We start from the raw sequence: 14497 nt of genomic DNA, 5'->3' as shown, positions 1-14497 counted from the left end.
CCAGTAATAGGGCACAATTCCTTCCACTGACACCAATGATGGGGCACTATTCCTTCCACTGACACTATTGATGGGGTACTATTCCCCCTACGAACACCAGTAATAGAGCACTATTCCTTCCACTGACACCAATGATGGGGCACTATTCCCCCTACTAATGGCACTAATAGGGCACTATTCCTTCCACTGACACCAATGATGGGTCACTATTCCTTCCACTGACACCAATGATGGGTCACTATTCCTTCCACTGACACCATTGATGGAGCACTATTCTTCCCACTGATACCATTGATGGAGCACTATTCTTCCCACTGACACAATGATGGGACACTATTCCTCCCACAGACACCAATGATGGGACACTATTCCTCCCACAGACACCAATGATGGGGCACTATTCCTCCCACAGACACCAATGATGGGACACTATTCCTCCCACAGACACCAATGATGGGGCACTATTCCTCCCACTGACACCAATGATGGGGCACTATTCCTCCCACTGATACCAATGATGGAACACTATTCCCCCTACTAACACCAGTAATAGGGCACTAATCCTTCCACTGTTACCAATAATGGGGCACTATTCCTCCACTGACACCAATGATGGGACAATATTCCTCCCACTGACACAATGATGGGACACTATTCCTCCCACTGACACCAATGATGGACACTATTCCTCCCACTGACACCAATGATGGGACAATATTCCTCCCACTGACACCAATGATGCACTATTCCTCCCACTGACACCAATGATGGGACAATATTCCTCCCACTGACACCAATGCTGGGGCACTATTCCTCCCACTGACACCAATGATGGGGCACTATTCCTCCTACTGACACCAATGATGCACTATTCCTCCCACTGACACAAATGATGGGACACTATTCCCTCTACTAAACGCCAGTAATAGGGCACTATTCTTCCCCAATACCAAAAAATGGGGCATTGCTTACTCCCACTGACATCAAGACATTTTGTACCCCCACTGGCCACAGTCCGGCCCCCTAAAGTCTGAAGGACAGTAAACTGGCCCTTAGTTTAGAAAGTTCAGAGTCCCCTGGATCTACACCCATGCTTTCCCCTGAAGAAGAAAATCATCTTCTGAAACATGCTGGGATCTCTGAGGTTTCACCCCAAGCTGACCTTGGCCCATCACTATAGGCATCCTTTGGGTGTATCTCTGTACTGCGGGGTATACATATTATTGTACGACATGGAGTTCTATGTGTAGGTTACCTTTTAAAAACCAATGATGTCACTTTCCTCCCAGGACATTGAGGTCCTTTATTTGTATGTCTTATTTTTAAAAATAAAAATTGTCAATTTGCCATTCAGACAAATCATAGGTGTGGTTCCGCCTCCAAAGTCCCAGGGGGTCTCCACTGTCGTATTTTGAAAATGGAGTACGTGAGCGGAAAAGAAAGTCATTATATGCGTCAGAAGAGGTCCGCGTCAGATGAGGTCAGGACTCCGAGACCCATCCCCTGTTCTGAGCTGCTTTATGCTGCATGGGCATCCTCCTTGGAACTGCATGCCAGCAGCCCATCAGACATGTGCGGTTCGGTTTGTTCCGAGTCGAAATGTAGACTAAATGTTCATTATTCAGAGATTTGGATGTATCCGAATTACAATAGTAATGACTTGAAACGAATCGGAATATTGTAACAAAATTTCACCCAAAATAACGAATTATCCGAATTAGAATCAAATTTGAATCACGTTTTGAAACGAACTTGAAAATGAATTGGAAATCAAATTCGAAATGTAAACATAGTGCTGACTATTGCTGATTTCCTTCAAAGACTGTGTGTTAGTGTTAGAATAGAGCCGACTTCCGAAATTCAAATAAAACAGAAAAGAATAGATAACAAAAGAATAACAGAGAAAAAAAATAGGAAATAAAAGAATAGAATAGAAAATAAAGACATAGAAAAGAATATGATGAAATAGAAGAGAAAGGAATAGAAAAGAACAGAATAGAAAATAAAAGAATAGAATAAAATAGAAAGAATATAGCCGTCTTCCGAAAATCACATTTTGAAAAGAATAGAAAAGAAATAATAGTGTAAAATAGAATAGGACTGAAAAGAATAGAGTAAAATTGAATAGAAAAAAACCCAGAATATAATAAAATAGAATATAGCCATCTCAAGAATTTTGAATAGAATAAAATAGAATATTGCCATTTTTCGAATTTCGAAAAAAGAACAGAATAGAAAATTTTGAAAAGAATCAAAATAGAATAAAGTAAAATAGAATAGTTTAAAACAGAATAGACTAGAAATAAATAGTGAATACAAGAATAGAAAAAATATATAACTGAGTAGAACAAAATAGCATAGAATAAAATAGAATATACAGTAGCTGGCTTCCAAAATTAAAATGTTGAAATTTGCATTTAGAATAGAATACAATAGAAAGAACAAAGCCATCTTCCGAAATTCAAAAAGAATAGAATAAAACAGAATAGACTATTCTTGAAAAGAATAGAGTAAATAGAATAGAATAGAATAGAAAAAAGAAAATTCCAGTTTTGGTACAAATTTGAGACATTCTGTCAATAAAGCTAACCTTCGGCTACTTTCACACAGAGCAGTTTTTGCGTTTAATAAAAAGCACCTGAAAAGCTCAAGAAAAGTGCTTCCCTATGTATGTGAATGTATATCTATGTATGTGAATGTATATCTATGTATGTGAATGTATATCTATGTATGTGAATGTATATGTATGTATGTGAATGTACATCTATGTATGTGACTGTATATGTATGTATGTGACTGTACATCTATGTATGTGAATGTATATCTATGTATGTGACTGTATATGTATGTATGTGAATGTATATCTATGTATGTGACTGTACATCTATGTATGTGAATGTATATCTATGTATGTGACTGTACATCTATGTATGTGACTGTATATGTATGTATGTGAATGTATATCTATGTATGTGAATGTATATCTATGTATGTGAATGTATATGTATGTATGTGACTGTATATGTATGTATGTGACTGTATATGTATGTATGTGAATGTACATCTATGTATGTGAATGTACATCTATGTATGTGAATGTATATCTATGTATGTGACTGTACATCTATGTATGTGAATGTATATCTATGTATGTGACTGTATATGTATGTATGTGAATGTATATGTATGTATGTGAATGTATATCTATGTATGTGTATGTGAATGTATACTGTATGTGTGTATGTGAATGTATATCTATGTATGTGACTGTATATGTATGTATGTGAATGTATATCTATGTGACTGTACATCTATGTATGTGAATGTACATCTATGTATGTGACTGTATATGTATGATTTCACACTGAGGCATTGCGGTGTAAAACGCCTGCTTGCAGCATCTTTGGGGCATGTTTGGTGCCTCTTCTCATTGAAATCAATGGAAAACAAGGGCCTGAAAATGTTTTTGGTGCATTTTTTAAGTCACGTGTCCTTTTAACCCCTTCCAGTCCGGACACTTTCCCCCCCTTCCAGTCCAGACACTTTCACCCCCCCTTCCAGTCCAGACACTTTCACCCCCCCTTCCAGTCCAGACACTTTCACCCCCCCTTCCAGTCCGGACACTTTCCCCCCCCCCCTTCCAGTCCAGACACTTCCCCCCCCCCCTTCCAGTCCGGACACTTTCACCCCCTTCCTTCCAGTCCAGACACTTTCACCCCCCTTCCAGTCCAGACACTTTCCCCCCTCCCAGTCCAGACACTTTCCCCCCCCCCCCTCCAGTCCGGACACTTTCACCCCCTTCCAGTCCAGACGCTTCCCCCCCCCCCCTTCCAGTCCGGACGCTTCCCCCCCTTCCAGTCCGGACGCTTCCCCCCCCTTCCAGTCCGGACGCTTTCACCCCCCCTTCCAGTCCGGACGCTTTCACCCCCCCTTCCAGTCCGGACGCTTTCACCCCCCCCCCCCCTTCCAGTCCGGACGCTTTCACCCCCCCCCCCCCCCCTTCCAGTCTGGACGCTTTCCACCCCTTCCCCCCCAGGCCAATTTTCAGCTTTCAGCGCTATCACACTTTGAATGACAATTGCGCGGTCATGCAACACTACCCATATGAATTTTTTAGCATTTTTTTTAGACAGATAAAAATTTATTTTGGTGGTATTTATTCACCGCTGGGATTTTTATTTTTTTTGCTATATAAATTAAAAAGTCCAAAATTTTGAAAAACAAAAGTTTTTCTTATAAAATTTTGCAAATAATCTTTCTTCATAAATTTTGGCCAAAATTTATTCAGCTATCTTTTTAGTAAAAAAAAACAGTTTATAACCAAAAATTATAATTTAAAAAATTTATTTTTTTATATGTTTTTTTTTTTTTTACATACTGTCACCCTAGCAGTACAGTGTCACTATGGTGACACTGTACTACTTGTGGGGGTGATGAAGATTTTTTTTTTTAACACTGATTGCTTTTACACCCATAAAGGCTGTAAAAGCAACCATTTCTCTCCTCTCTGGCTGCATTCTTGCATCCATTGGGAAATGCTGTGAGAGCTGTGATTGGTCACAGCTTGTCACGTGGTACAGGGCTATTCACAACAGCCTTGTACCATGTGATCTCTGATTTCACACGTAGTAAGCAATGATGTCAGGAAGTGACATCTTGCTTACTACTATTCATGTGATCACTGATTGGCCAATCAGTGATCACATAATCGGGACCGCACACAGAGGTCCTGTACAACGATCAGTGTTCCACTGTGTTCGGAGGACTGGATCGCGGTGCTGTGCGCTCCCAGGGAGCGCGCACAAGCAGGGGCGGGGAGGACGGTTATAAATGGCTACCCACCCCTGCACTGCCACCATCCGGCCATTTATATACATGGGCCGGATGGGAAGTGGTTAATTTACATGTATTGGCATTTTTGTTTTTTTAGCAAAGGTATGTCATTGAATACATTTTGGCCTAAATTTATGATGAAATTTGACTTATTAAATTTTTTTACTGGACATGTTTAATAGCAAGAAGTTAAAAATATTGTTTTTACTCAAAATTGTCACTTTTTTTTTTTATAGTGCAAAAAAATAAAAACCGCACAGGCGATCAAATACCACCGAAAAAAAACTCAATTTGTGGAGGAAAAAAAGGACGTAAATTTCATGTGGGTGCAGCATTGCATGACCGCGCAATTGTCAGCTAAAGTAACGCAAAAAATGGCCTGGTCGGGGGGGGGGGGGGGTAAAAGCCTCTGGAGGGCGAGGGGTTAACTTGAAAAAGATATCTAATGCTAGGCTGCCTTAAAAGATTAGTTCACCTTTCCGCAAAAACGAAAAGGTGGACCACCAAGACCCTCCCCACCAGGCACCATTCGAGCACTTGGGCACTGCCTGAGGGCCCGGGGTCAGTAGGGGGCCCCATGAGATGCCCTTGGTACCTTTCATAGGCTTTTTTTGGTTTGGCTTGAGTGTGGGCGAGGGCACAGGGGCCCCATGATCCCCTATTGCCTGGGGGCCCCATAAGTTGTCAGTCCGCCCCTGCTCCCCACCCTTCCGATCCCAGCCGCAGGTACCTTATAGGATCCTGCTGCTCTCTCCAGCCAGTATAACGGTGCCAAAATTTTTTTGTCTGGAACCTATTCTTTGTAAAAAAAATGACCACATGACCGTGCTGACCAATGAGAACTTTTTCCTGGATGCCTGCCCCAGAAGAAATGGGCCTCAAAACAATTTTCATCAGTCAATGTGGTCACATGACCAACGCTGACCAATGAGCTCTTGTAGTTCAAATTCTGAGCCCCCTGCTGCTGTGTAGCGTCAGACTTTTATACCAGCTGGAAGGCAGCAGAAGATGACGGTCATAAATGGTACATGATGTGGAGGCTGCAAGCCGTGGGGGAGGGTGTTGTGAACGACTTCACCTTTAATTGAACTGACCCTTTAATTTTGCTGTTGTCTGAATTAAACCACCACCCCCCTTTTTTCTTTTTCCTATGAATGTGGTCTCATTGGTGTTGCAGCAGCCATTCAAGGCCGTGTTGGCATCACCTATGACCATTCGTCATCACGGTTTGAGGGAGACAGGTCCTCTTTATGTCATATTACCCATTATCCCAGCAGGTCATTAGGTTACACATAACCTTTATTTACAAAGCAGTTCAGGAAAAGCTGGACATTACTTTGGCGGTGCGTTCAACTGCGAGAAGCCAAAGGCAAGATAAAATATAAATTCAATGTGTCGCCATTTTAATTGATGACCGTCCTTTCCATTTCAATGTGATTTTGGTTCCTCTTGTACCTATACTAAGAACGTCCCTTGAATTGTCTCTTGATTGGCCAACGTGGTATTAGAATGTCCTTGGATTTCCGTTTGATTGGTGAACCTGTTATAAGATCGTCCCTTGGATTTCCTCTTTATTGGTGGGCCAATTATAAGAACATTCTTGGATCTGGTCTTGATTGGTGAACCTATTCATTAGAATGTGCTTGGATCTCCTTTTGATTGGTGGACCTACTATAAGAACATTCTCAGATCTTCTCTTGATTGGCAGACCTATTATAAACACATACTTGGATCTTGTCTTGATTGGTGGACCTATAAGAACGTTTTTGGCTCTCCTTTTGATTGGTGGACCTACTATAAGAACATTGTCAGATCTTCTCTTGATTGGCAGACCTATTATAAACACATACTTGGATCTTGTCTTGATTGGTGGACCTATAAGAACGTTTTTAGATCTCTTTTTGATTGGTGGATCTACTATAAGAATGTTCTCAGATCTTCTTTTGATTGGCAGACCTATTATAGACACATCCTTGGATCTCGTCTTGATTGGTGGACTTACAAGAACGTTTTTGGATCTCCTTTTGATTGATGGACCTACTATAAGAGCGTTCTCAGATCTTCTCTTGATTGACGGACCTATTATAAACACATCTTTGGATCTCATCTTGATTGGTCAACTTATAAGAATGTTTCTGGATCTCCTTTTGATTGGTGTACTTACAATAAGAACATTCTCAGATCTTCTCTTGTTTGGTGGACCTATTACAGAGACATCCTTGGATCTTGTCTTGATTGGTGGACTTACAAGAATGTTCTTGGATCTCCTTTTGATTGGTGGACCTCTATAAGAACGTTATTGGATCTTCTCTTAATTGGTGGGCCTATTAGAAGAACATCCTTGAATCTCGTCTTGATTGGTGGACTTATAAGAACGTCCTTGGATTTCCTTTTGATTGGTGGACCTACTATTAGAACGTCCTTGGATCTCCTCCTAATTGGAAGATCTGTAAACTCTTTTATGTGAAATGTTAGACTTTTTGGAAAATTCAAGGTACAAAACATGCCAGGATAACAAAGAAAACATCCTCCAGCACTTTTCCAGAAAGCACCTGACATCATTGGCTACAGGAACATAAAAAAAAAAAACAGTCTTCTGGTTCTCCACAGACCATGTACTGAAATTTCAAGCCATGTGAAACAGGTGTCTATTGAAAAGCTTGTCTATCCAAGACACGCAAAGCTTGCCAGTGGAGACTGCGCAGTTTCCTTCTTGGAGGGAAGGCTACGCTACTGCCGAAGTTGGGCTTGTGCAAGACATCCTTCTAAAGTCAAGTGCCAAGAGAAGAGAAGATACTTCCATCTCCCCCTCAGAAGGGTCATTAACTACTTGCAGCCCGACCGGATAAAATCAACGGCTTGTTTTGCCAAAACCGCCTTCCAGGGCTTGACCAGGCTGTTCATGTTGACAATCAATTTGTTGGTTCGACTGTCTTCTGGTCCGGCAATCAAGTAGTCCGTGCCTAAAAATGAGATAAAGTGTTACTTAACCAGCTGAAGATTGTGCTTTCCTTGTCAATGTCCCCATTTCTGAAAAGGGCCAATCCGTCCAAAAATTATACTTTAATTATAGGCAGATTCTGCCAGCCCCTGACTTCTTGGATGCTCCCAACAGTGAGATATCCCTGCCGTTAATCCCGGGTTAGGACTTTCCAAGGTTCCCTCCTATCTTTGTGTGTTCCAGCTCCTCCTGGTATATCTATATATTATATATATATATATATACTATAATCTGGTCTCCCCGGACCCCGCATTCACTATATTCGGTCTCCCCGGACCCCGCATTCGCTATATCCGCTCTCCCCGGACCCCGCATTCACTATATCCGCTCTCTCCAGACCCCGCATTCACTATATCCGCTCTCCCCGGACCCCGCATTCGCTATATCCGCTCTCCCCGGACCCCGCATTCACTATATCCGGTCTCCCCGGACCCCCGCATTCACTATATCCGCTCTCCCCGGACCCCCGCATTCACTATATCCGCTCTCCCCGGACCCCCGCATTCACTATATCCGCTCTCCCCGGACCCCCGCATTCACTATATCCGCTCTCCCCGGACCCCCGCATTCACTATATCCGCTCTCCCCGGACCCCGCATTCACTATATCCGCTCTCCCCCGGACCCCGCATTCACTATTTCCGCTCTCCCCCGGACCCCGCATTCACTATATCCGCTCTCCCCGTACCCCGCATTCACTATATCGCTCTCCCCGGACCCCGCATTCACTATACCAGCTCTCTCCGGACCCCGCATTCGCTATATCCGGTCTCCCCGGACCCCGCATTCACTATATCCGGTCTCCCCGGACCCCGCATTCACTATATCCGCTCTCCCCGGACCCTGCATTCACTATATCCGCTCTCCCCCGGACCCCGCATTCACTATTTCCGCTCTCCCCCGGACCCCGCATTCACTATATCCGCTCTCCCCGTACCCCGCATTCACTATATCCGCTCTCCCCGGACCCCGCATTCACTATACCAGCTCTCTCCGGACCCCGCATTCGCTATATCCGCTCTCCCCGGACCCCGCATTCATTATATCTGGTCTCCCCGGACCCCGCATTCACTATATCTGGTCTCCCTCAGTACACACAAGGTGGAAATACAAATATTTTAGTAAATATAAACTGCTAAATCCCTTTTCTCATCAGCAGTATATAGCAGTCTTGTGACTTCTATCAGTGTCCAGCTGAGCACTGGTTAAAGCTTGTAGGAGGAGTTTTCATTCTGCTCTAGTAGGATGCAGAACCCCTGACCTGTGCTGATCACACGCACTCTCCCAAAGAGAAAAAAAAACCTCTCTAGCCATACACAACAAACTGAGCATGTACACAGTGACTCCTAGAGCTCTGTACTATCAGCAAATGGATTGGGGACAGTAGAAGAAGGGGAGGATCAGAGAAGACCGGATCAAACAGCCTTTTTACACAATGCAGAGGATTAACCCCTTAGGCTCCACAGTGAGTATAACAAGCATGCGTCTCTGCATCTACAGACTGATTGTACTGTTGTGGGTTTAGCTGATCTTTGCAGGAGATGCCAAAAGCAGAACTATTTAACCAGACGAACCCCCTGCAGTCCCGACCCGTATCCCATCTTGCTTTGCAGGCCACGGGCAGGTACAGCCAATCCGATGCCGCGGACCAGTCTTAGAGGCGCGTTGCCTTTGATCCCGGGGAGATGAAAGGGCCGCGCTGCCAGCTTCCGTCTCGTGAACGATTCATTCGGCTCCGCTCGTAGAACGAACGTTTTGGACAAGAGACAGAAGCGAGTGATCTGCTCCCCCGCGCGGCACAGACGTCTGCGAACAGAGGGGGCGCTGTGTCTGTCGGCAGAGAAACCTGGAATTCACTGCGAGGTTCCCACTCCAGACCCTCTGAAGGCCGGATGAGGCTGGCGGCACGCTGTGTGGCACGACCCATGGCCGCTAGACATGTGCAGAACGAACAAAATGTGTTTTGGTTTCATTTGAATGCTATTTAAATCATTTCGTTTTCATTAAATTCGTTTAATTTATTTTCGGAAATCGTTTTGTTTAGTTTCAATGATTCATTTTCGAATTCGACCGAATTTGGAAAATTCAAACCAGCATTCAAATTTATTCTATTCGAAGTACGAATTTCGGAAGACGGTTATATTCTATTCTATTGAGTCTATTCTATGGGTTTTTCTATTCTATTCAAATGTATTCTTTTCAAAATTCAAATTTCAAAAGATGTTATATTTTTTCTCTTTTATTCTACTCTAGTGTTTTTTTTATTCTAATTTATTCTATTCGAAATACGAATTTCGGAAGACGGTTATATTCTATTTTATTCTCTTGTTTTTTTCTATTCTCTTATTTTCTATTCTATTCTTTTTTATTCTATTTTAATCTATTCAGATTCAAATTTATCCTATTTAAATTTCCAATTTCAGAAGGCAGCTTTATTCTATGTTATTCTATTCTATTGAATCTATTCTATGGATTTTTCTATTCTATTCAAATTTATTCTTTTCGAAATTCAAATTTCAGAAGATGTTATAAACTTTCTATTTTATTCTAGTGTTTTTTTTCTATTCTATTCTTTTCTATTCTAATTTATTGTATTATAAATTCAAATTTCGGAAGACAGTTATATTTTGTTCTATTATTTTTTTCTATTCTATTTCTTATTTTCTATGTTTTTCTTTTTGATTGTATTCAATCTATTCAGATTTATTCTATTCAGATTCAAATTTATTCTATTCAAAATTAAAATTTTGGAAGGCGGTTTTATTCCTTCTATTTTATTCTGTTCTATTGTTTTTTCTATTCTTTTCTTTTCTACTCCATTCTTTTAATTTCTAACCTATCCTTTTCTATTCTATTTATTTCTATTATAATCTATTCTTTTATATTGTATTCTATTCTATTGCTTTTCTATTCTAATCTATTCTATTATTTTATATTGTATTCTATTATTTTTCTATTCTTTTCTATTCATTTCTATTATAATCTATTTTATATTGTATTCGATTCTATTTTTTCTATTCTTTTTCTATTATAATCTATTCTTTTATATTGTATTCTATTCTATTGCTTTTCTATTCTAATCTATTCTATTATGTTATATTGTATTCTATTCCATTGTTTTTCTATTCTTTTCTATTCATTTCTATTATCTATTATTTTATATTGTATTCTATTCTATTATTTTTCTATTCTTTTCTATTCATTTCTATTATAATCTATTCTTTTACATTGTATTCTATTCCTTTTCTATAATTTTCTATTCTATTCTTTTTATTCTAATCTATTCTATTCCTTTATATTGTATTCTATTCTATTGTTTTTCTATTCTAATCTATTTGTTTATGTTCTATTCTTTTCATTTTTGAATTCAAGTCAAATTCAAATTGAATTTGAGTCAAATTTCGTCTGAATTTCATTTTGTTATTTCAGATTCGTTACTATTGTAAATGTAATACATCAGAATTTCCGAATAATGAAACATTTGTCCAAATTTGGAACAAAATGAACGACACATGTCTACTGCCCAGGGGTAAGAGCTGATCTGGGCCATTCTGTCTTATGCACTGATTATTTTGTCTTTTGAATGAACTGAAATCCAATGAATGAAAGGGGTGGGGACAGGGACTGTTAGGCTGGGGAAGAAATAGCCAGATGATGCTGGATGTCCTCCAGCTAGGAAATGAGGCGGAGCTCTATCTGACTTGCTGCAGCTTCTAATGCACATTGTGAGAAGCTCCCAGTGTGCAGTGATATCAGAGGAAGCCATTTCAGTTCAGGAGAGGAGCCGGTACACCTGTGCAAGACTGGAGGGGAGGAGCCTGTACACCTGTGCAAGACTGGAGGGGAGGAGCCTGTACACCTGTGCAAGACTGGAGGGGAGGAGCCTGTACACCTGTGCAAGACTGGAGGGGAGGAGCCGGTACACCTGTGCAAGACTGAAGGGGAGGAGCCGGTACACCTGTGCAAGACTGATGGGGAGGAGCCGGTACACATGTGCAAGACTGAAGGGGTGGAGCCGGTACACCTGTGCAAGACTGGAGGGGAGGAGCCGGTACACCTGTGCAAGACTGATGGGGAGGAGCCGGTACACCTGTGCAAGACTGGAGGGGAGGAGCTTGTACACCTGTGCAAGACTGGAGGGGAGGAGCCGGTACACCTGTGCAAGACTGGAGGGGAGGAGCCGGTACGCCTGTGCAAGATTGGAGGGGAGGAGCCGGTACACCTGTGCAAGATTGGAGGGGAGGAGCCGGTACACCTGTGCAAGATTGGAGGGGAGGAGCCGGTACACCTGTGCAAGACTGGAGGGGAGGAGCTGAAGGGTGACTTCCAGTTCGGGTGACAACGTGGAGATCTGTCTAGGTCAGATGCTGCATGTTGGGTGCGGATCCTGGAGAGCGTACCTGGGTTAAGGATGGGGCAGGTGCAGCCACGGTTAGTCCACGATTCCGGATAGATGCTCCGGTTGTTTCGTCCAATTTTGACTTTGCCAGATTTCAGAACCTTCCGGACCTTCACCACCACCTCCGCGTGGGTGCCTTTGTCGTGAGCGGACAGGATCCGAGCTTTTATCACTGATGAACGACACAAAGACATAAAGACTCATCAGACATCACCGCTCAGATCGGAGTCGGGGGCGACCCCGGGAGGGATGAGCAGTGAGAGACTTCACGCCATTCACACCTACAGTGGGGATGGAAAGTTTGGGCACCCCAGCTAAAAATTTGTATTAATGTGCATAAAGAAGCCAAGGAAAGATGGAAAAATCTCCAAAAGGCATCAAATTACAGATTAGACATTCTTATAATATGTCAACAAAAGTTGGATTTTATCTTTATCATTTACACTTTCAAAATAACAGAAAACAAAAAAATGGCGTCTGCAAAAGTTTGGGCCCCCTGCAGAATTTATAGCATGCACTGCCCCCTTTGCCAAGCTGAGACCTGCCAGTGTCATGGATTGTTCTCAATCATCGTCTGGGAAGACCAGGTGATGTCAATCTCAAAGGTTTTAAATGCCCCGACTCATCTGACCTTGCCCCAACAATCAGCACCATGGCTTCTTCTAAGCAGTTGTCTAGAAAACTGAAACTGAAAATAGTTGACGCTCACAAAGCTGGAGAAGGCTATAAGAAGATAGCAAAGCGTTTTCAGATGTCAGTATCCTCTGTTCGGAATGTAATTAAGAAATGGCAGTCATCAGGAACAGTGGAAGTTAAAGCAAGATCTGGAACACCAAGAAAAATATCAGACAGAACAGCTCGCAGGATTGTGAGAAAAACAATTCAAAACCCACGTTTGACTGCACGATCCCTCCAGAAAGATCTGGCAGACACTGGAGTTGTGGTCACTATTCCACTATAAAGAGATACTTGTACAAATCTGGTCTTCATGGAAGAGTCATCAGAAGAAAACCTCTTCTACGTCCTCACCACAAAAATCATCGCTTGAACTTTGCAAATGAACATATAGACAAGCCTGATGCATTTTGGAAACAAGTTCTGTGGACCGATGAGGTTACAATTGAACTTTTTGGCCGGAATGAGCAAAGGTACGTTTGGAGAAGAAGGGGCACAGAATTTAATGAAAAGAACCTCTGTCCAACTGTGAAGCATGGGGTTGGATCAATCATGCTTTGGGGTTGTGTTGCAGCCAGTGGCACAGGGAACATCTCACGAGTAGAAGGAAAAATGGATTCAATAAAATTTCAGCAAATTTTGGATGGTAACTCGATGCCATCTGTGAAAAAGCTGAAGTTAAAGAGAGGATGGCTTCTACAAATGGATAATGATCCTAAACACACCTCGAAATCCACGGGGGATTACATCAAGAGGCGTAAACTGAAGGTTTTGCCATGGCCTTCACAATCTCCTGACCTCAACATAATTGAAAATCTATGGATAGACCTGAAAAGAGCCGTGCGTGACAGACAGCCCAGAAATCTCAAAGAACTGGAAGACTTTTGTAAGGAAGAATGGGCAAAGATACCTCAAACAAGAATGGAAAGACTCTTGGCTGGCTACAAAAAGCGTTTACAAGCTGTGATACTTGCCAAAGGGGGCAGTCCATGCTATAAATTCTGCAGGGGGGGCCCAAACTTTTGCAGACGCCATTTTTTTGTTTTCTGTTATTTTGAAAGTGTAAATGATGGAAATAAAATCTAACTTTTGTTGACATATTATAAGAATGTCTAATCTGTAATTTGATGCCTTTTGGAGATTTTTCCATCTTTCCTTGGCTTCTTTATGCACATTAATACAAATTTTTAGCTGGGGTGCCCAAACTTTCCATCCCCACTGTATGCGTTTTTTAGTGCTTTTTGCAGAAACTCCCTACAGTCCATGTAACATGGATTCCTATGGGACATGTTCACAAATGTGCTTTTTTGAGATGCTGCATTTTTTCGGGGACATTTTTAACTACTTCATGTCCAGACACTTTCCCCCCCTTCCTGTCCAGGCCAATTTTCAGCTTTCAGCGCTATCACACTTTGAATGACAATTGCGCGGTCATGCAACACTGTATCCGTATGAATTTTTTAGCATTTTTTGAGACAGATAAAACTTTATTTTGGTGGTATTTATTCACCGCTGGGGTTTTTTTTTTTTTTTTGCTACATAAATGAAAATGCCCTGAAAGTCTTTAAAGTGTTTTTCTTATAAAATTCT

The 14497-nt window shown here is 41.8% G+C and overlaps 1 protein-coding gene across 1 annotated transcript in view; it reads right to left on the bottom strand.

Moving 5' to 3' along the window:
- Positions 1-6114: 6114 nt before the first annotated feature.
- Positions 6115-14497, bottom strand: part of LOC149428913 (netrin-4-like) — a 15389-nt gene continuing 7006 nt past the window's right edge. Inside the window, exons 2-3 of the mRNA XM_089666947.1 lie at positions 12234-12404; positions 6115-7796 (exon numbers count right to left, since the gene is read on the bottom strand). Coding sequence (XP_089523073.1) covers positions 7660-7796; positions 12234-12404 — 308 coding nt within the window. The 3' untranslated portion in view covers positions 6115-7659. The remainder of the gene's footprint in view (positions 7797-12233; positions 12405-14497) is intronic.

Source organism: Staurois parvus, unplaced genomic scaffold (genome assembly GCF_062004578.1).
Source record: "Staurois parvus isolate SC_StPar_1 unplaced genomic scaffold, SC_StPar_1.0 ptg002925l, whole genome shotgun sequence".
In the NCBI taxonomy this organism is placed as follows: domain Eukaryota; kingdom Metazoa; phylum Chordata; class Amphibia; order Anura; family Ranidae; genus Staurois; species Staurois parvus.
This window is presented reverse-complemented; position numbering and strand designations above follow the sequence as displayed.